This window comes from Labrus bergylta, chromosome 21 (assembly GCF_963930695.1).
Source record: "Labrus bergylta chromosome 21, fLabBer1.1, whole genome shotgun sequence".
NCBI classification, from domain to species: Eukaryota; Metazoa; Chordata; class Actinopteri; order Labriformes; family Labridae; genus Labrus; species Labrus bergylta.
The window spans coordinates 14,989,032-15,009,327 of NC_089215.1; the positions used below are offsets into that span (position 1 = coordinate 14,989,032).

A 20,296-nucleotide genomic window follows, 5' to 3' on the forward strand; every position below is an offset into this window, starting at 1 on the left:
GTGTGCAGTTTGATTTTTTTTATTGAAGAATCACACAATAACAGCTGTTTCTTCTTTTCCACGGGAACTTTATTGGTAACCCTTCATAAAGATACAATATAATATTCACCTCAATATTATCTTAGAATCTAATATGAACATTCTAGTAAATTGAAATTTTTACAACATGTACCCCGGAGATTCAGATTACCGGCGGTAAGTCGGCTTCCTGTGTAGCCCGAAAGTGAAGAACAGATGTGTCGTGTCTTCAGTGTGTTTGCACCATTTCACGTGACGGATAGAAGCGTTAAGAACGGAACGGACGCCACTCGCTCTCGTGGATATAAAGAGAGAAACATGTCTGGTCTACACTGCAGCTCCTCCGACATTTATGTTTGGTTTTATCCCCTCCTAAAAGAGCCACAAGTCTTCTAAAAGTTTGTAATAAAAGACCCCAAACTCCCAGACAATAGGGACCATTTTCCAACATGGCCGACATCTGTAGAGGCCCGTGGCGTTGAGTTTTAAACTGAGCTAAGATGAAAATGTGATTTTCATGAGCGTTTTAAAGTTATCATTTGGCCTCTGAATAGTTGTTTATTGCTCTGTGTTTTTGGAGGAGCTTTGACAAGTCTGAAAGGTTTTTTTAACCTCTTTAGGATTAACATTCTTTTGGTTTTGAGCTGCGTTCAGACAAAAATGGGAGCGAATTTGTGCCTGTTTTTCCACGCTAGTTTTACCAATCCTCAGCGTTGTGTTTATCTGCGTTGGTTAAAGACAACGCTGAAGTATCCGCTCTTCTAGATATGCAAGAAATCAAACGTCACCTTGACTCACACAGGTTGGTCAATGTCTCCATCCACTGTGTCTGGATGACAACTTTTGTTTCCGTGCAACTTCCTGGTATTTGACCAGGTCTCAGTTTAATGACCTGTTAGCTTGGATCAGTACCAGGATTTCTCTGATGGACGCCACCTACCGGCGTTCAGTCACGACCACTTTGTCAAGAAAATACATTGTTTGCAGGGGACACCATGAGTGCGTACACTTTGGTTCAGTAATGATCTTTAAGTCGTTTGTTTTCCTGCATGTCAGACTTTCAGCTTTCAGAGCGGGAATCCCTTCGGATGGATATCAATAGTCTCACATTGCTGCCTGCTGAAGAGTATGGAGATGCATCCCTGGATCAACACGAGGTTTGTCATTGGAAACATGCTGAATCATTAAGAAACATACTGAGTCATGGTGGTCTTTATGGTCAGGGAGCGGAAACCGCGCGAGGAGAGATCGTTCTCCTCTTCAGACGCAGGCGAGACGTCGTTTAGCAGCATCACAGGTGACATTTTTAACAACAGGAAGTCCTCAGCTGGACCTTTTTTTAAAAAGTGTAGTTCCTATGTTTGCCTCTGTGTGGCAGCACGGTGCATCTGTGATCAGTGTGGATGAGTTTAACTGTACAGTTCTTGGACAGGCTGCGGAGGAGCTTTAAGGCTCATTTTTTTAAAAATGAAAACAAACAGAATAAACGTTTCATTCTGCAGCCAGCGCCCACACAAACGGGTGAGTATCGGCGCCAAGACAAAAAGTCTGAAATGTCAAGAAGTTCTTCCTCGTTTTAGGTAAAAACTTTTTTCTCAAAATGCACAAATTAAAATCTTCCTCCGCTCATTCTCAAACACTCCTGATGTTTTAATTTGATGCTCTGAGTTTGAAAATGAGCCGTAACGCTCGAGCAGAAACTGCCGGATTAGAAGTTCTATATACAAACACATTTACATCAAAAGTTACTTTACATCAATGTAGCATCGTGTTAGCCCCAGTTTGTGCCTTTAATGTGCCATCACTATATTTGTGTCATAAGCTAAAAAACCCATCCATTCTCAGGAACACAATTCAAACATAATAATCTTCTCATTAAATTAGAATAAACCGTTTAAAGTTGCTGAAATAACGACAACACAAGTCATCATTTTTCTGCAAGACGACGAGCAAACAATGTCTAAATCGATTGTTTTTTTTGTTTTTTTTTAATGGAGTTTGGCGAGAACATTTCATGTTTAACCTTAGGACATCAGGAGGATTTTGTGATGTCATGAATATAAAGATGTTTAGCATGATTCAAAAGAAAATTCAGGATATGCATAATCATAAAACTTTGGGCGTCTCATTTTCCCCCCTGCTTGCAGATTTGATAAAATGTTTCAAACATTTACGTTAAAGCTACAGGGAAAATATCTCCTCAACATTTTTTGGGCAACAGAGACGGGAGCGTGTCTATGTTCCCTCGTCCCTGTGGAGTGTCGTTCTCTCTCTCGCTCTCTCTTAGATTTCTGTCCACTCTTAAATCTCTAAAATAAAGGCATAAAAAGCCTAAAAATAAACCTTGGATTTGGATTTCATGAAAACTTAATGCAACTCCACAAACATCTTCCAATCTGCCAGAAGTCTTCTTTAAAGATATTAAAGGGGGGGGGTGTCTGTAGCCTTATGGCCTAGTGGCTGTGGTCCTAGTGAGCAGGCAACTTCAGTTTGACATCATGGCTCCTTTCACCACATGTCATTTCTCTCTCTCTCTCTATCTCTATCTTTGTTTTTAAAGACACATGGATCTTTATCTCTGTGGCTGAAACTCATGATGACAAGGTCAAATAGAAAAAGCACAACCTGGAGCTAACTTTAAACGTGAGTGAAGACTGACGCTCACAGATTGCATATCGAAGAAAAACAAAAATAAAAAGTAAAGCCACGCGACCAAATCTATGAGCTCTCACGGAGAAGAAGCACTTTGCATACTCAACTTTAACAGTGTGTGTGTGTGTGTGTGTGTGTGTGTGTGTGTGTGCGTGCGTGCGTGTGTGTACTAGTGCATGTGCATGTGCATGTGTGTGTTTCTGTTTGTTCCTTTGATTTGGTAGATTCTGTCTTTGTGAACATCGACTTCTTCAAGTAAATATATTTATTTATGAAATGTTTCTGCTCACATGAAGGACGCCTTGCGTTCTCCTGAGACAGAGTCGTGTGTTCAAGTGTTCTCGGGGTGAAGATGGATGCTGATGTTTGACTTTGATGACGTGACGGGAGGGGGAATATTTGGTAATGTTTGTCTGATGCAGTTTGTGAGTTCCTTTGTTTCTTTGGAACGCGTGATTAAACTACTCTGAGGGGCTAACATGGCGAGAGTCGCTTCGCAAAGCTTAGTGAACCCCCCCTGAACCCCCCCACCACCAGCTGATCTCCATCAGTCGACGTACATGGGGGAGACGGGCGAGGCGGGGATCTGATCCAGGATGCGAACCACATACGAGGCGACGTCCACTAAGCGCTCCTCGTATATCATGATGAAGGGATGTTTCTGCAGGAGAGAGATTCAATAAACAGATGATTAAATAACAGGATGACAAGATGCTGACATTACGACACCATGATGTTGATTTTTACAAAGTCTGACTTCATGACTAGTCACGCCTGTGTCTGTTTAAAAGGTCTTTCTGTGTCCAGGTTAGTCCCACGGAGATCAGAGATCTCGCGGACCTCGCCGAGAACAGCAGCACACAGATTCATCATCATAAACACACAAGACTTCCCGCTAAGGGAAGCTGGTTTGCAGTCTACAATCAGGCTGCAGGTTGTTTCAAGCAAAAGGTGCAGAGAAGCTGAAAGCTTTCTTTTCTGACTCTGTTCTTCTTGACTCATCCTTCAGAACTCAAAGACAGGAGAGGTCGACCAAAATCATTGTAATCATCATGTCTTTGTAAATGAAGAAATACGTATCTATCTAACACAGAAATGTAATCTGGTTCTTTGGTTAAAATGTGTTTTTAAAGATTTATTTTTTGCCTTTTTTGCCTTTATTTAGACATAGGACAGTGGATAAAGTCAGAGATTGGGGAGAGTGGGGACGGACATGCAGGAAAGGAGCCACAGGTCGGATTTGAGCCCGGTCTGCCTGCTTGGAGGACTTCAGCCTCTGTACACTAACCACTAGGCTACCAGCAGAGATTTAAATGAAATTACACTTTAACCCTGCTTATTTTTTGACCTGCAATGACATTTTCTCATCACTTGGGGTCAGCAGAGAGTCAGAAATACTTTTTTTATACCGTCACAGCAGGAGAAAATATAGAACTATAAACTATAAAATAAATATATAATGAATATATAATTCAATAAAATCTAAATAAGCGATAGGTACCAAAGAGAAGATTATCTTCATCAGTATTTACAGATAAACTCGTGCCGGGTTGAACAGTGTTGATATCAATGACGACCAGCTTGTTTCAGACCGCAGGAACTTTTTCACAGTTCTAGGAACTGTTGGAAACCTCCTCCTTTTTTATTGATTCCGCACCGCAGGAACAATGAACTACTTCAGTTCCTAAAAACCTGTTTAGAGGAACATGTTTAGCTTCTGCATCAGAGTAGGAACTATGGCGGTGCGAAAGCAGACGGAAAGAAAAGTCGCTCCTGAGTGGACCGTGTTTACAGACAGTTTGCACGATCACAGTAACATTACACAACGGAGGAGTTTCCGGTTTGAGTTTTAATAAGTCCACGTGAGAAGACGTTATACCTTAAAGTAGTGTAAGGAAAATTATTTTTCTGTTTTGCATTGAAGGAATAAAGAAAATACATTAATTTCCCCTGGCTCTTATTTTCGAAATTCAAACTTTTGGGGGATTTAAACTCATTCTACACACAGAGTATTTTATGGTGCAGTGGTTAGCGCTGTTGCCTCACAGTGAGGAGGTTCCTGGTTTGAATCCCTGTCTGTCAGGAGCCTCTCTGTGTGGAGTTTGCATGTTCTACCTGTGCATGTGTGGGTTCTCTCCAGGTACTCCGTCTTCCTCCCACAGTCCAAAGACATGCTCCATAGGTTAACTGGTGACTCTAAATTGTCCGTAGGTGTGAATGTGAGTGTGGCTGGCTGTCTGTCTCTATACGTCAGCTCTGTGATTGACAGGTGAACAGTCCAGGTGAAACCCTGCCTCTCGCCAAATGACAGCTGGGATCAGCGCCGTGTGACCCCGAATGGGAAAAGCGGTATAGATGATGAAGTGTTTTATCCTCAACATCTCGACCATAATCTCAGTGTTTCTCAAATATTCCTGCAGATTTTACCGTATACTACTACTATTTGGAATGACTAAAAGTTTCAGAATCAAGCTCAGGTAAAAAAAACAATAAACAATAATAACACATAATAATTCACTCTGTGTGTCGTAATGAAGCATCAAACTCACCAGAAGCTCTCGGTACTTTGGCCTTTTAGATTCATCCTTTGTCAGGCTGGATGGAAAAAACAAACAGAAATAATCCGTCAGCATCACAGGAGAGTTTGATTACAGGGATATAAAGACAGAACAGCTGATTAGTGGAGACCTGAGAGCCTCTTACAGATTAAAGACCCTGACACACCAAGCAGACGGCAAAGAACTAGTGGTGACGAAGGCCAACTGTGGCGTCGCCTCACGCCACCTCACGTCTTGGCCAAAAACTTGCACTTGAACACACCGCAAAGACTACAGCCGACGGCCAACCACCACGTACGTTCGTATTATAGGGAGCCTACTAATGGAGAATAATGTCTGATAAAAAGTTGAAAATGGCGCTAGGTGTTGTCAGCCCTTGGTCTTTTAGTGGAAAAAGAAAAGAAAAGGCAGAGGAGACAAATAAGGAGAAACCGCACTAATGGGTGAAAGCATGGATACTACAGCGGCATGCTCAAGGGGCTTTCCTGAACCTGTGATGAGAGCTGGAGAGAAATGAAACCTCCCAACAGCCAATCAGAGAGATCCCTCTCAGCGACGCCGGCAAAAAAAAGGCTAACGGGTAACAATGGAGCTGGACACACCACAAAAAGTAGGGCGACGATCTCCTTGGTGTGTCAGGGCCTTTAGGGGTAAGTGGGTCAGGTTCTCTACAACTTCCCCACTAGGTGTCACTAAATCCTAAATCAACTCCTTAAAGTGGAGAGACTACAGAGAGTCCATAATCCTGATGTTGATGACGAACACAGAATAAAAAAATATATATCAAGGAATGGAATGAAACTCTCGCTTTCTGACGGTCATTTACTATTCCTCCACTCCCTGTTGTGTTCAGTTCTTTAAATGAGATCTCAGATTTCAGTGTTTTAAATTTGACTTCACTGTAAACGAGAAAAAGCGTAACTGGTTTTTAATTACACGTTAAGTTTTAGCTGATCAGAAACTTTGAATATTTCCCATTACAGAACGATCGTGTTTTTCTCACCAGAGGTTCACAAAGTTGATGAACTTTGGGGAGAACTGTCGCTCCTCTGAGTTGCTGAGCTGCGGCGGTTCACCTTTGACCACCTGAGTCAGCTGATCGAAGACGCTGTTCCACTTCGGGTACGGGAACCGTCCTGTGGCCAGCTCGTACTGAAAAACACACACATGCACAGGCACACGCACACGCACACAACAAACACACACAAACACCTGTATGTTTAGACACACGCAGGTAAAATAAGGTTTAAAAAAAGGTAAATCTAAAGCTGACGTCTTCGTTCTTCTCACCAGCGTGATCCCCAAACTCCAAACATCGGAGCGGACGTCGTAGCCCTGACGGGACGCACTCGGGTCTATCCTCTCCGGCTGAAATACACACGAGAGAAGACGCACACACAACACTTCTAATTATTCATTCAACAGACAGCGAGATCAAAGAGCGTGGGGGCTGCTGTGGCTTAGTTGGTAGAGTCATCGCCCTTCAACCAAAAGGTCGAGGGTTCAATCTCCAGCTGAACCATTTGAAGGTTCAACCAACTTTGTGTCATGAGGAAAAGTCGTGACAGGAAGTCTTTGTGTATTACTGGATGAATGATCACGTCTATCTGACAGTGAATCATTTCTTACCGCCATGTACGGCCTGCAGCCGGCGTCTCTAGTCTTTGCTATGGAGTCGACGAGCTGACCGCTGATCCCGAAGTCACACAGCTTTATGTTCCCTCGCCGGTCCATCAGAATGTTGGAAGGTTTGATGTCTGACAAATAAAATGCATGAAATAAAAAACTGAAACATTTTCATCATATTTAACCAAATAAATACATAAAAAAGTGGATTTTTTTTTAAGATGTAGAAACATATTTCCTCAGACTACACGAGATGTTAAATTATTCAATGTTTTTTATCACTATTAATCACATGTTTGAAATTCCATTCTTTTGCATTTAAAAGCAATGTTTGTTCTGATTTACTGTATTTGTCTGACACTGTGCGTTTGCGGTATAAAGTTTGAAGTGTTTGTTCGAAATTTTAGCTGAAACTTTTTTGGAAACAGCACCTGAGCGTTTGATGTCGTGTCGCATCAGGCATGATCGCACGCTCGCTGTCCACACTGAACCTGTTAAATATTTAATTCTCTGCTCTGTGAATTTCAGTTTCCTCTTGTAAACATTGTAAGATGTGGTGCTTTTATTTTGAAGGCGGACAAACTGAAGTGTGGTTCTTTTATTTTGAAGGTGGACAAACAGAAGTGTGATGCTTTTATTTTGAAGGTGGACAAACTGAAGTGTGGTTCTTTTATTTTGAAGGTGGACGAACAGAAGTGTGGTGCTTTTATTTTGAAGGTGGACAAACAGAAGTGTGATGCTTTTATTTTGAAGGTGGACAAACAGAAGTGTGGTGCTTTTATTTTGAAGGTGGACAAACAGAAGTGTGATGCTTTGTATGGAGGAGCTGTTAAACCTGCTTAAAGGGCTCAAAAAGTCAGCGAGAGATCCTTGATGCACTTGTTGGTCCGTCAGTGGAACAACCCTGAGCCCTCACAGCAGGAGCGTGCATCAAAGACAGCGAGTGTGTGAGGGAGGACATCGAGATTGAGCCGTAGACTCAAATCACATCACTCAGAGGCTCGTCAATAAACGGCTCGCTGTGAGCTGTGTGTCGTCATAAGTTGTACTCTATAAATATTGGACCCTATTGTTTTTATGAAACATGTGAAGTCTTACCTCTGTGGATTATTTTCAAGTTTTCTTTTAAATGGTTCAGTGCTTTAACCGTCTGTTGGAGACACAAACAAAGACATCAGTTCTCTGCACAGCTGCATTTAAAAAGGATGAAGTATAAAGTGACCCAGGCACTCACCGCTAATGTGATGTTTCCTAATATTTCCTCTGGAATGACGTCATCTGATGAAAAATATACATATTTGTAGAATTTGTCTAATGAGGTAGACATGAGCTCCATGCAGATCCAACAGTCGCCCTGAAACACAGAGGTCAGAGGTCAGAGGTCACAGGAACATTAAAGATATATGTTCCCACAGAAAAGCTGCTGTATTATGTTAGCATGCTGTGGTGCGTTCAGGGTCACTGATTTTCAGTCGTACCTCTCTGAAGAGTGCTCCGTAGAACTGGACGATGTAGGGACAGTCGCTGCTCCTCATCACCACGTCGAGGTCCATCAGCAGCTGCTTCTGCTCCTTCTCGTCCACCGTGGAGCGAATCCTCTGACAGACACACAAACACAAACACACATTTAGAGGGTCTGACTTTTTCTTTACTTACACTAAAGGAGCTATGTCTTCAGTGATGGATTTTCTTCATCTCCACTTTGTTTATATGCGTGTCTTTGATTTGATTTCGCCGCTGATCTGGATGAGGTAAACTCAGATCTGTCTTCGTGTACGAGTCTGTGAGCAGCTCACCTTGACAGCCATGATCTGTCCCGTAGGTTTGTGGACCATCTTGTTGACGGAGCCGTACGCCCCCCGGCCGATCTCCCCGAGGTCTCTCAGGTCCTCGGCCGTGAAGTCGCAGTGCTGCTCCGGAGAAATCTTCAGCTTCCCCGACGACTCGATGGAGTGCGTCCGCAGACGCTCTCTGACAGGAAGACAGACGGAGTTAGAAAAACAAGAGCAAGGAAGCCAGAGAAAAACAGACTAAGGAATATTAAATTATAGAAAGATCTTAAGGACTTTTTGATGGGAGTGAAATGAAGACGTCTGAAAGTACGCTGGAAAAAAAAGTCGAAAACTTCAATTAATGACTTACTCTCTCTGACGGATAACAAGTAAGAGCGTGTTCCTTCAAAATAAAATACAGACTTATACTAAAGTAAAGCTGCTCCATCGAAAATACAGACTTCACTGAGCCGACTTGTTATTGAGCACAAACACGGTCCCACCGTCAGCCGCCCGTACTCACATGTGGGGGTTCTGGAAGGAGGGGGGTGTGGGGTTGATGGGTAGCCTGGAGGCCGGCTTCACTGGAGGGTTGGCAAAGTTCAGCTTCAGAGCTTTACGTTTACCTGTCAGGTAGAAAAAAAGAGACACAGATCCAGATCGCACAACATGCCACACACCCACACACACACACACACCCACACACACACACACACACACACACACACCCACACACACACACACACGGTGAGTCATCCTGCTGGTGCAAACAGCAGACACACACTCACACACACTGTGTGTTTTAATGCTCCTGTTAGCTCTGCCTGTTTGAACATGAGATAAACCTTTTCATCTGTGTGATTATAAGCAACATTAAGAATTGAATCTGACCCGCTTAGCAGCATCATAACGAGCTTTATATGTTAAGAGGTCAAAGGTCAGAGAGGTGAGGGTGTTTTCATCCACAGACTGATCTCAGGTTTATCTCACGTTCTGCTCAGGATCAGAAGAAGCACAAAATGCATTTCAACACACACAGAGTGCCGACACTCGGGGTCTCCCAACACTCAGACACTACAGGGGCTTTGGATGTTCAGGATCCTTCAGGTCCAGATTCTGTATTTCCTCAAATAATAATAAAGGGTTTTTGTTCACCTCAACTAGAGCAGGAACCAGGGCGAACCATTAGAAACAGGCTAATATTTATCTGATTGTTCAGTATCGACATGAGTAATCTTTTACTCTTCATCTGCTTCTGCTTTTCCTCTGACATACCGAGCAGACGGCAAAGAACTGGTGGCGACGAAGGCTGACTGTGGCGTTGCCTCACGACGCCTATTGTCCTGGCAAAAAAAACGCACTTGAACACACCGCAAAGACTACAGCCAACCGCATGCGTGAGAGGAAACAACTGTCCATGCCAGCAGGCGGCGGTAGTCTGTAATCGTCATTCCCCAAAAAAGGAGAAACCGGAGAAGAACGAGGAAGAACAGCATAGATATATAAACCGTTGTTATGATACGAGAAGACCATTTTCACACAGCCTTTTTTCTCAGGCTGTATTTGAGATCAGCTTTTATGTATTCATTTTGCTTCTGACTTTACTCAGGACCAGACTTTTATTTGAGGAAATACATTTTTATATATTTATCAATGCAAAGATGTTTGTGTTGCAATGACACAAAACGAGCCTTCCTGCAGAATCCTCGTGTTGGGAATCCCTGAACCAAAGACAATAGACTTAAAAAAAGAAAAGAAATGTGTAATCACAGCTGAACAGCTCCCGTCACATATCAAAGTGACCCAACACTTAAATCACACTTAATTCAACAGCATCCTTCACCCGTAGACGTTTAAAGGGCTCATAGACTGTGTATAAGAAGTGGGCGTGGCCTCGATGTGGTCGCTTTGGGGTTTGTGAACATTTTTCGCTTTTATCAATGTTGACAGGGAGCAGTTTTTAAAACTTGCATGTCGCTAGCTAGCAACACTGTTAGCCAATGCTAATGCCAATGCTACGTTAATAGGTAATGCTAATGCTAAGGCTAACAAGCTGCCTGCACTATTCACAGTAATGGTTTTATTACTTTGGATTCATAAAACCGTTTTTACACAAAATTTAGTTACCAAGAAATAAAAGCCTCAAGTATTTTATTGTACAGCTAAACGCTAAACAAGACACTATTCTGGTTGCCATGGTAATGACTTGTCACTGGAAGCCCCGCCCTTAACTCCTCCCCCTCTTCCTTGTCTCTCTGACTCTAAATGGGACCATCATTTACTAAACTACTACTGATGGAATTAATCAATGACAAGCAGGAACATTTTATCATAGACCCAGTTTAGCAAACAGACAAGTCTACCCCTGCTGGCCATTAGGAGGACTGCAGATTTACGAAATCAAGAGGCCAGTCTAGTTCTTATATACAGTCTATGATTTGAATGTTTCTGTAGAATAGATCCACCATGGGCTGGGTTTGAAGCTTCGTGCTGACTTTAAGTGTTGAGTCGTCTTTTCCTCATGCCCTCCTCAGCCAGCTCTTCAGTGCAAACAGATCCCTGAACCTCTGAGCCCTCGATGCAAATTCATTTCCTTTCTGCCAAAGCTGATTTTGTGACAGCAGTGAACAGCGGACAGACTCCCCCAAATACCAGAGCACCACACAGGCTGGTCAGTAGTGTACAGCGGCTTCCAGTGACAGAACAGAAACGCGTCTCAGAGAGAGCCGGCGAGGAAAGGAAACCACTTTAGACTACTGAGATGCACCCACAGAGTCCAAGGTCGGTGTGCTTTGTGTGCGAGGTCTAGGGCTTACTTTGGGAAACACCAGACAGGCTTATCTGAAACCCTGAAGTAAAGAGAAAACATTTTACTGCATGTTCTTTGGGCTTGTTTGAGTGTGGAAGGGGCCTTATGAGCACGTCATCCCGGCATGATGGAAGTCCTGCTGCTGCTCTTCTGGAAAACGGTTCTTCATTCGTGTTCAGACCCGTTATTATGTGATTTACTCAAAATGCTGCTCACAGTTTATTGTTTCCGTAATTTAAAAACCTGTGAAGATTTGCCGCCAGATAAGTTGGTGTCTTTATTCAAAAAATCAACAAGACCCTTTCTCAGCTGGGTTAGTCTCAGAACCAGGTCCCAGTTTGATGACCTGTTAGCTAGGATCAGTACCAGGTCTCAGTTTGATGACCTTTTAACTAGGATCAGTACCAGGTCCCAGTTTGATGACCTGTTAAAGGGATACTTCCCAGCAGCGGCGGCCAGTAATATAGCAATATAGCCCAGAGACGGTTGCTGCCGACATGCCGGTTTAGTTTCTCGGCTGCTGCGGGCAGATGACATGATAGGTCTGTAGCTTCAGTGGTCAAAAATATGAGGAACTAGCGTTGTAGTTTCACCCCGCTAACCGCAACAGCTTCCAGTGACGCAAAAATCGTAATTTATGCGTCACTGGAAGCTGCTTTTCAGACTTAAAAATACAAAGATTTCCCATCTCAGGGGAAAATGAGGGCAGGATGCACGACCATTCAAAAATACTACCAGGTTTCTAATGATACAAAGCTTAATGCAAATGTGTGAAGTATCCCTTTAACGAAGTGACCGCCCCTCTGTACCGTCTTCAGAGGTAGTAACAGAGGCGTTACAGAGACGAGACGGTTTTAACGGGGGAGAACAGCGCTGTGCGTGTGTGTGCATGTCTGACTGTGTGCACAACTCTGAAAAAGCTAAAAAATGACGACGACTTGGAATCAATATGAATAAAGACGTGATGACGGCTGAGCGTAGTTACGGTCTGAAAAGCTTCCATGCCACACATCTTTATGCATTCATTTTTCCTTGAGTTGAAGTCATTTTCCCCCGTAGGATTATTATATGGTGCATGACTCTTGATAAAGTTTGACTGAAGCTGAATGTCAACGGGTCTGATGTTTATCTATTACTTTAAGCCAGAAGAGCAGCAGCAGAGAATCATAAGAGTGAGATGTTTCATCAGAAGAAGAAGAGGCACATGTTGATCGTATTCAGACAGACAGGTGTCTCTTAAAGTGTAGACTAGAGTCTCATTAATCGGGGTCGGTCTAATGTGTCGCCATGGAAACCTGATTAAAAACATGCACATGTGAAGATCAGAACTCCAGATTGATATGAAAACAATAAAACAAAATTAACATTCAGTCAAAGAAAGGAAATGATCAACAGAAGAAGAAGAAGAAGAAGGTGGATGAGGAACATTTGAAGGATGATTTTCTTTGTTGAACACAAAGAATATAAAAAAAACCTTCCAGACTGAGAGCTGGTAAAGTAAAAGTGAATACCTGTTTCGTTCTGACATCTCCAGCAGGTGTTGGTTTCTGTAAGGTTTAGATCAAACATTTCATACCAAACATCTGCCACATCACATCTGGTTCAAAGCAGCTCTGACCTGTCACTGTTCATGACTCTTTATCAGGACATTCAAAATTAAAATATAAAATATCATCTGTTAGGCCCCGTGCCCACCTGGCGTTTTTTTCTGAGCGTCTTTTTTTCAATTGTTTCTAATGCGTAGAGAGCGTTCGCAGCAGCAGGCGGCCGCTCCGAGCGCTCAATCTTTCTTCTTTTCAGAAAGGCGCTGTTGACGTCACCGGAGCTCTTTTCTAAATGTATGCTATTCCCCGTAGTTTTGTCTCCTACAGATCATGTCTTGTCCCTACATCCTCCCCGCTCCATGTCGGATCGGGAAATAAACGATCTCAAATATAAAACATGCAGTAAAAAGTAATTGAGCATTGTCGGTCATACAGCGGCCGTTATCAACAGACTGTTGTCATGGAGACAGGACGGACGAGCTGCGCTTTTCTTCTCATCGCTCAAACGCTTCATGCAAACACTCCCGAGTGCACAGCCGGAGCTTTTCTGCCCGGAAAAATGCTAGGTGGACACAGGGCTTTATCCAGCAGCTAACATCTGTAACATCCATTATTCAACACCAGCCTGACGTGACAGCCTCTACGGCCTTTAAAACATCAGACATCACATCACATGAATAAAGAGTCGGATGGTTGTAAACCTGGACGTTAATATATAAACAGAAAATTAACGTAAAGTACCAAAAAATACGCAGAAACACACAGAAAGCGGTCCCCTAGCTGCTGAGCCAACAGCACCAAATGTAGATTTGGAAGTAAAATTTGAAAGTTGGAGAAGTGAATAAATTCTATGCTATATTTTCTGAACTATATACACAAACTTTACTCAAAGAAAAATTGGGCCCCTGAACACTGTTTGGAGATATAAAGCTACCAGGAGAGTTACGCTTTCACTGTTGTGGGCCATCCACCATAACTTCTCACGTAGCATTTTATCTTCAAACAGTTACAGGGACCACATGTTCCTCTGAGGACAGTTTGTGTACAGAGTTATGAACATTTACCTCAGAATCTGTACACTTCTACAACTTTCACATTTCTCCACTAAAACTACATAGTACACTTTAAATGAAATAAAATCTTGATATTTATCAAACACATTAACGATAAAGGTCTCTGACATCTACTGGTTATTCATCCTCAAAATAAAATGAATATTTACATGATAAATAAAGACCTTATGGTCTCTGGTCCTGACTTTACAGTCTCTGGTCCTGACTTTACAGTCTCTGGTCCTGACTTTACACTCTCTGGTCCTGACTTTACAGTCTCTGGTCCTGACTTGATGGTCTCTGGTCCTGACTTTACACTCTCTGGTCCTGACTTTACAGTCTCTGGTCCTGACTTGATGGTCTCTGGTCCTGACTTTACAGTCTCTGGTCCTGACTAACGTGAAGCAGAGAGGATCACTTCAGCGTAGGTAGGCCTCGGTGGTTGTTGTTCTAGCTTTGTGATGCTAATCATGTCTGTGGATTCATTTTTATTGGACGCGCCTTTAAACTAATGAAGTTTGTTTGATTTTTAAATTGTGTGTCTAGTAAAGTTTGTTCATTGTGGTACATAAAATCAAGAAACTTTACTTCATGTCTGTCGGCTCAGCAGCTAAACTGGAGCTTCTGCATCGCTGCTAGCCTGTTAGCCATGTAGCTTCGTCAAGCTAGCCGGTAAAAGCGCGGGCGTTAGCGGAAGTTGCACACTTCCGCCTTCAAAATAAAAGCCTATATGTTGATATGCACAACTAACACTACTGAAACTGTGTAGACCTCATTCCTGGGGGCAGATCTTTCAGGACAAACTATCTTAAGTTTATATGTAATAAAAGTTAAGTGTCCTTATTGTTCTGTGGATGCATTTCCATTAGCCTGCGTGAATATGACCGGTAAAAAGTGTTTAACTCTCTAATTGTCTGTAGAGGTAAACTCCTACACACTAACCAAATTAGACATATATGACTGAAGATTTGGATATCGATACTATTTATCCACTGTCACAATATCAGTTTATATACTGTAATTTAAAAACACAGGATAATGAAGTAACCCATAAAGCATTTTGACAACTTTGCAACGTCTTTAATGTGATGCCACAGATTAATGGCAGAGAAAAGGTCTTTAGTATTCTTGTTTTGTCTGAGTGTAGCTCTTTAAAGTCCTTCAGTGTTTTTGAAAAGAGCTATATAGATAATACGCATTACTATGCATTATTAAAACTAAGATTCACAGACCTCATAGTTCCTGCATAGCCCTAAACACAAATGAAATTATATTAAAATATTGAGAGCAGACTGTCACTTAAAAGAACCAGATCAAAGCTTATAATTTACATTAACATCACTAGAACATTATTAAAAACGTAATTAACTTCTATATTTCTGAAAATAAACGATAAATGTTAGCTAGAGGGGCCTAAGGGAATTTATTTTGAAAATCCAAGCCGGACGACGCACGTGTTCCTGTTTAGCTTTACTGTGGTTTCTGTGAAGCTACGAGTTCCCCTGTCCCACTAACTCCAGTGTCCCCAGTTAAAACATAACCCAGGGGTTTGTACCTTGCATGCTGCTGCTCTGAGTCTGCGGGTGAAAATGGTGCGACGTGGATCCGACGGTGTTTCCGGTGTTACTGGAACCGCTGGTGGAGCTGCTGGTGAAGTTGCTGTCCCGACTGGGAGTCGCCATTGTTGTGTTGCTGGTTCCGGCAGCAGCGGCCAGGCTGCAGTGCAGAGAAACTTCGCCCTTTCTGTCTTCACACGGGACACTGCGACACCTGAACGCATCAGCTGCACCACGGCCACGTCTGTGCCGCTGATGCCTTCATGGACGGTCGTAAATTACAGGAAACCACAGCTTCACAGCAAGATGATTGACATATTTGATTTATAAAGAATTACACTTATATTATACTACATATACATATTATATAGCTTACATTTATTTTAATTTATTATATATTTATGGATTGTTGTTTTCTGATCAGTTTGGTTGTTATACTTTTATTTGTGATCTAAATTAGCTGCTTAGAATAATTTGCGAAATTTTCAACAGTTTAAATATCTGTTTGTTATTTTAAATGCTGAATAAAGAACAAAAACAAGATGTTTGACTGGGCAGTAACCTCCGGTGTTTGAAAATGAAGCAGATGCTGAAGTGTAGAATCCTGCAGTTCCTTGATTGTCCACTAGAGGCTGGCTGCAGAAGCACAGGAAGTCACATACACACCCATTCAACAAAACCTTTTTTTTTTTTTTACAGCAGAGATTAACATGTTTACAGCCTGGTTCAAAAAACCAAACCTCTCAGACAGTTTGAATCACCCACCTTCCCTGTGGAACTTGAACGCAGCACAGAACGCCAGAGATGAACTACAGCTGTCATTATGATGTTTTATAGCATCTTGCATCGATTTACGTCGTAAAACACAGAATTGCATTTTTAAATCAATCCACATCACCCGACACATCCGTCAAAAAAACAACAGAGTAAGAAAATAAACCAGCGCTGCTTTGAAAAAAAAGGCAGCAGTAGAAAATAACCTCCTCCATCTTAAAATCCGAGCGTATAATTATTCAAAGTGTGTCATTTTACCTCTGGAATATAAAATAATCAAAACAGGAGAAATATCCCCCTCTCTGTCAGAATTAAACAATAAAAAGTAGAAAAAAATAATCAGAGGTACTGTTTCTGTTCAGCTGAGGTAATTCATCACGACTCTGCATTTAAAACATAAATCAACATGAGGCTGTGTCCAACAGAAGTTAAAGATGTCAGCGTCTTTGGTGAATGTTTGTTAAAGTGAGTAGTTAACACAGACGAGCAGCGCAATCATCTTTACTAAATTAACTGATTCTTTTGGGTGCTGTTTTAGGCGCCTCACACACAAACACACACACACTTCTCCCTCGACGGTGTGTGTGTGTGTGTGTGTCTGCCGTGCAGGTCGTTTTTTTTTTTTTTACTTCTTCAAATTAAGGAAATAAAATAAATCTGAATGTCTGTCTTTGAATTCAAAGCTAACAGATATTTATTTTAATCCGTGAATCTGTCATTGCATTCGTCATGTTGCTCCTGTGGTTGCCACGGAAACAGGAACACCCGATCCCGAACCCTCCCGTATCCTCTCAGCTCCATCCTGTCCTCGTACACGGAGACGGTGGCGAAGGCGTTGCTGTCGGGCGGAGTCTCGATGACGCCCTCCAAGGTGAGGTGGTGCGTCCCCGTGTCTTCGTCTCTGTGGTATCCTCCTTCGTGGTCGTGCCCGGCCATGAAGCACACCACACAGCGGTGAGAGCGGAGGACGGCCAGCAGCTCGTCGTAGTTCCAGGCGAGGCAGATGGGGGTGGTGGAGTCAGGGTGGACGGGGAGGTGACCTGAGCGAGGGAAGAAAGAAAGAAAGGACACTTTGAAAACACCTGGAGGACCGACCATGATGAACACAACATGACATCATCATCACTTCTCCCTCACTGACGAATCAAAATAGAAAAGGGGCGGGACTTCTGATATGCGCTTCGTCAACAACAACGGCGAGGAGGCGCTCGTCTGACTCGTCTTTTGGAGGAAACAGTTTCAGGTGTGGAGATGATGCTGACGTCAGGACACTTTTACATCCATGTTTTTCTTAGTGAGATTTATATTTAATTTAAGTAAAAATAAAACACAGAGCTAAAACACACCTGACGGACATTACAGAGGGACGTTGGGGATAACTTTGGTAACCTAGCAACAACGAACGCTGGTGAGAAGCGTTCTGAAGCGGAGGTCGCAGGCGCTACGGACAGCAGGAATACTCACAGACGACAGTGACTCGGTCCTGTTTCTCATCACATGACGACAGAACAGAATCAAGCCAGTCCAGCTGGACTTTACTGAAGCCTCCGTTAAACATCGTGTATCTCTCCTCCAGACCTTTGAACACTGAAACACAAAAAAGTTAACATCATCATCATCAGTCTCCTCGTCCTCTGTGTGTCACCGTGGTGGTCTGATGAAAAGAGAGGATGACAGGATCGTCTCTGGAGGTCAGAGCTCCTCACCAACAAGACGGGGAGATTCTCTGAAAAAGCGAATGGTGCGTTCAATGTTCCTCAGAACTCGAATCTCGGGACTTGGAATGACGTCACACCCGAGTCATTGGCGTTCCAGTTGCAAGTCAGTTAAGCAACATGGACGCCTCCAGACCTACCTTTGTTTTGATAGCCAATACCAGACGAGAACGACACACTACACGGTCGTTTGTGCGTGAAGATAACACGACAACAGGTCCACAGGTAGAAGTTGCTCGATACTTTCAGTGTGATGGATTTAATGACACTAAAAGAGGCGTGTGTTGCTAATTGTTACCGTTTTAAACATTACTGCTGATGCACTTAGCAGCCATGTTGGAATCTTAACTCGGAGTACTGAAGTTGCTCCGTGTTTCCAAGTCGGAGTTCCAACTTCAGGAGGCGTTCCCGATGACGTATCACACCAGTGTTTGGAATTTATGACCTCCGAGATCAGATGGAACGCACCAAAAGCTGAGGTACGCAGACGAGGATAAAGACCACGTGTGAAGAGTTCTGAGGGACCAAAGTATTCTGAATAGTTCTTTTTTGTTTGGCTCTCCTGAAAATGACGTCAGAAGTCTGAACTGAAACTCTGCTCTGACTTTGTCCTCAAAATCAAACTTTAAACTCAAGATTCTAAAGCTAGGGTATCTTCTGTGACTTTGACAACACTGTCGCTGTCTCTGGCACCATTATTTTGGGGGTCCAAAGCTGAAAAATGTGTTCTCTCTGGGGTCCACATTAAAATAAACATACAATAACAGGAGTATTAAAATGGAAAATGAAACATAATTAAGCTCTACAGTCCACACAAACCAGAGTTTCTTTTTTACATGTCAGAATTTTACCACAGAAATTTAATTCTTCTTCTATTTTCAAAATTTGATTTATTTCTTCAGGAAACAACGTAAGAATTCTGAATTTTTTATCAGATTTTCTTTTAACATTTTTTAGATGTGGTCAAAATCTGTCTGTTATTTTTTGCATTGGTTTCTCTAAATTAACAGTCAAAATAAAAAGTTATAACAATATAATTAATCGATATACATTAGTTGTTTGAAAACAATAAAACATAAGGGCCGCAGTGATGTTGGTAACCTTGGTGACCGTGGTAACCGTGGTAACCTACCCGGACAGTTGAGGTCGTCGTTGTCGTTGTGTTCTCGGATCAGACTCAGGGAGTCTCGGTACCGGTCACTGCTCTCCTCTCTGCCCAGCAGACTCACATCGTAACCGTCCAGAATAACGAAAGTAAAACCGGGCACCGGGCTGAAGCTGTACGCGTACACCTCACCGTCAGCCGGTGCTGCGTTCACGCTCCTCTCGGAGTGTAGAGTGCTGTTGAGCCGTGAACGCAGCAGCTCGCTCCGGCTGAAGTTATAAAACTCGTGGTTCCCCCACACATGGTGGACCTCGGCGGGCCCGGAGCTGAGCTCGGTCAGCACCGTGTCCAGAGCTCGGTGTGAGGTGTCGTGATTCTTGTTAAAACCGTCAATGATGTCTCCGAGCTGGAGGATAAACTCCGGTTTCACGGTGGACTCTCTCCAACAGTCTATGGCGTTTTTTAAAAGCTGGAGGCTGCTCCGGTAGTACCTCCTCCGGGTCCGGGTGAAGTTAAACCCGTCGTCGATATCTGCGTACTGAATGTCCGCTATCACCCCGAAGGTGAAGAGGGGCGTTTGTTCGGGACAGCTCTCCATTCTCGGTGAAACGTCTGTCAGGGTATGTTTACTGACTCTCCGGAGAAATGTAATGTTCCGGGAAACTCCGAACACATACCTGTACGGTGTGAATAACGTCACATGGTGAAACACAGCCAGGCTGTTGGTATTGTGTTCTGTGTCCTCAGTCGTGCTCATAGGTCGTGCTGCATGATGACAGTTCAAAAAAACAGCCTGTTATGTGTAATGCCGGTGACAGCTGAGGCAAAATAAAAGCACGGACTTCCGGTTTAAGCCTACAAAATAAAGTTTCCAGTCAACCTGAATGCAGGGGAAATCAATATAAGAACGAGTGGAACTGGAAATTGTACACTTTACGTACATACTGTTTGCACGGGAGATCAAATAAAAAGAAATCAATGAAAACATTAATACCAATCCTGAGAAGTTAACTTTATTTGAATAAAAAAGCCCCTAACTCTTAGGGTGTAATATTAAAAGTGATGTTCGTCCTTACATCCCGAGGATACTTCAGGTTCTCGGGTTGATTTTCTTT

The 20,296-nt window shown here is 42.8% G+C and overlaps 2 protein-coding genes across 5 annotated transcripts; both read right to left on the minus strand.

The window, feature by feature from the left end:
- Positions 1-3: 3 nt before the first annotated feature.
- map2k4b (mitogen-activated protein kinase kinase 4b) lies at positions 4-15,799 on the minus strand. Of its 4 annotated transcripts, XM_029278565.2 has the most exons (13): positions 15,587-15,799; positions 12,947-12,982; positions 11,443-11,475; positions 9,150-9,252; positions 8,651-8,825; positions 8,333-8,452; positions 8,089-8,208; positions 7,953-8,004; positions 6,858-6,985; positions 6,519-6,596; positions 6,232-6,380; positions 5,220-5,265; positions 4-3,331 (listed from the first exon to the last, which is right to left on the minus strand). In XM_029278565.2, exons 1-13 carry the CDS (start codon positions 15,711-15,713, stop codon positions 3,218-3,220), a joined length of 1,281 nt encoding a protein of 426 aa, XP_029134398.1. In that variant the 5' UTR covers positions 15,714-15,799; the 3' UTR covers positions 4-3,217. The 4 variants fall into 4 exon arrangements, with proteins under 4 accessions (XP_029134398.1, XP_065805292.1, XP_020493989.1 ...); XM_065949220.1 differs by lacking the exon at positions 12,947-12,982; XM_020638333.3 differs by lacking the exon at positions 11,443-11,475 and having other exon boundaries at positions 15,587-15,798.
- A 95-nt stretch (positions 15,800-15,894) lies between these two features.
- adprm (ADP-ribose/CDP-alcohol diphosphatase, manganese-dependent) lies at positions 15,895-19,989 on the minus strand. The gene is made up of 3 exons (XM_020628170.3): positions 19,209-19,989; positions 17,826-17,948; positions 15,895-17,401 (listed from the first exon to the last, which is right to left on the minus strand). The coding sequence occupies exons 1-3, from the start codon at positions 19,936-19,938 to the stop codon at positions 17,061-17,063; spliced, it is 1,194 nt and encodes a 397-aa protein (XP_020483826.2). The 5' UTR covers positions 19,939-19,989; the 3' UTR covers positions 15,895-17,060.
- Between the last annotated feature and the right edge of the window lie 307 nt (positions 19,990-20,296).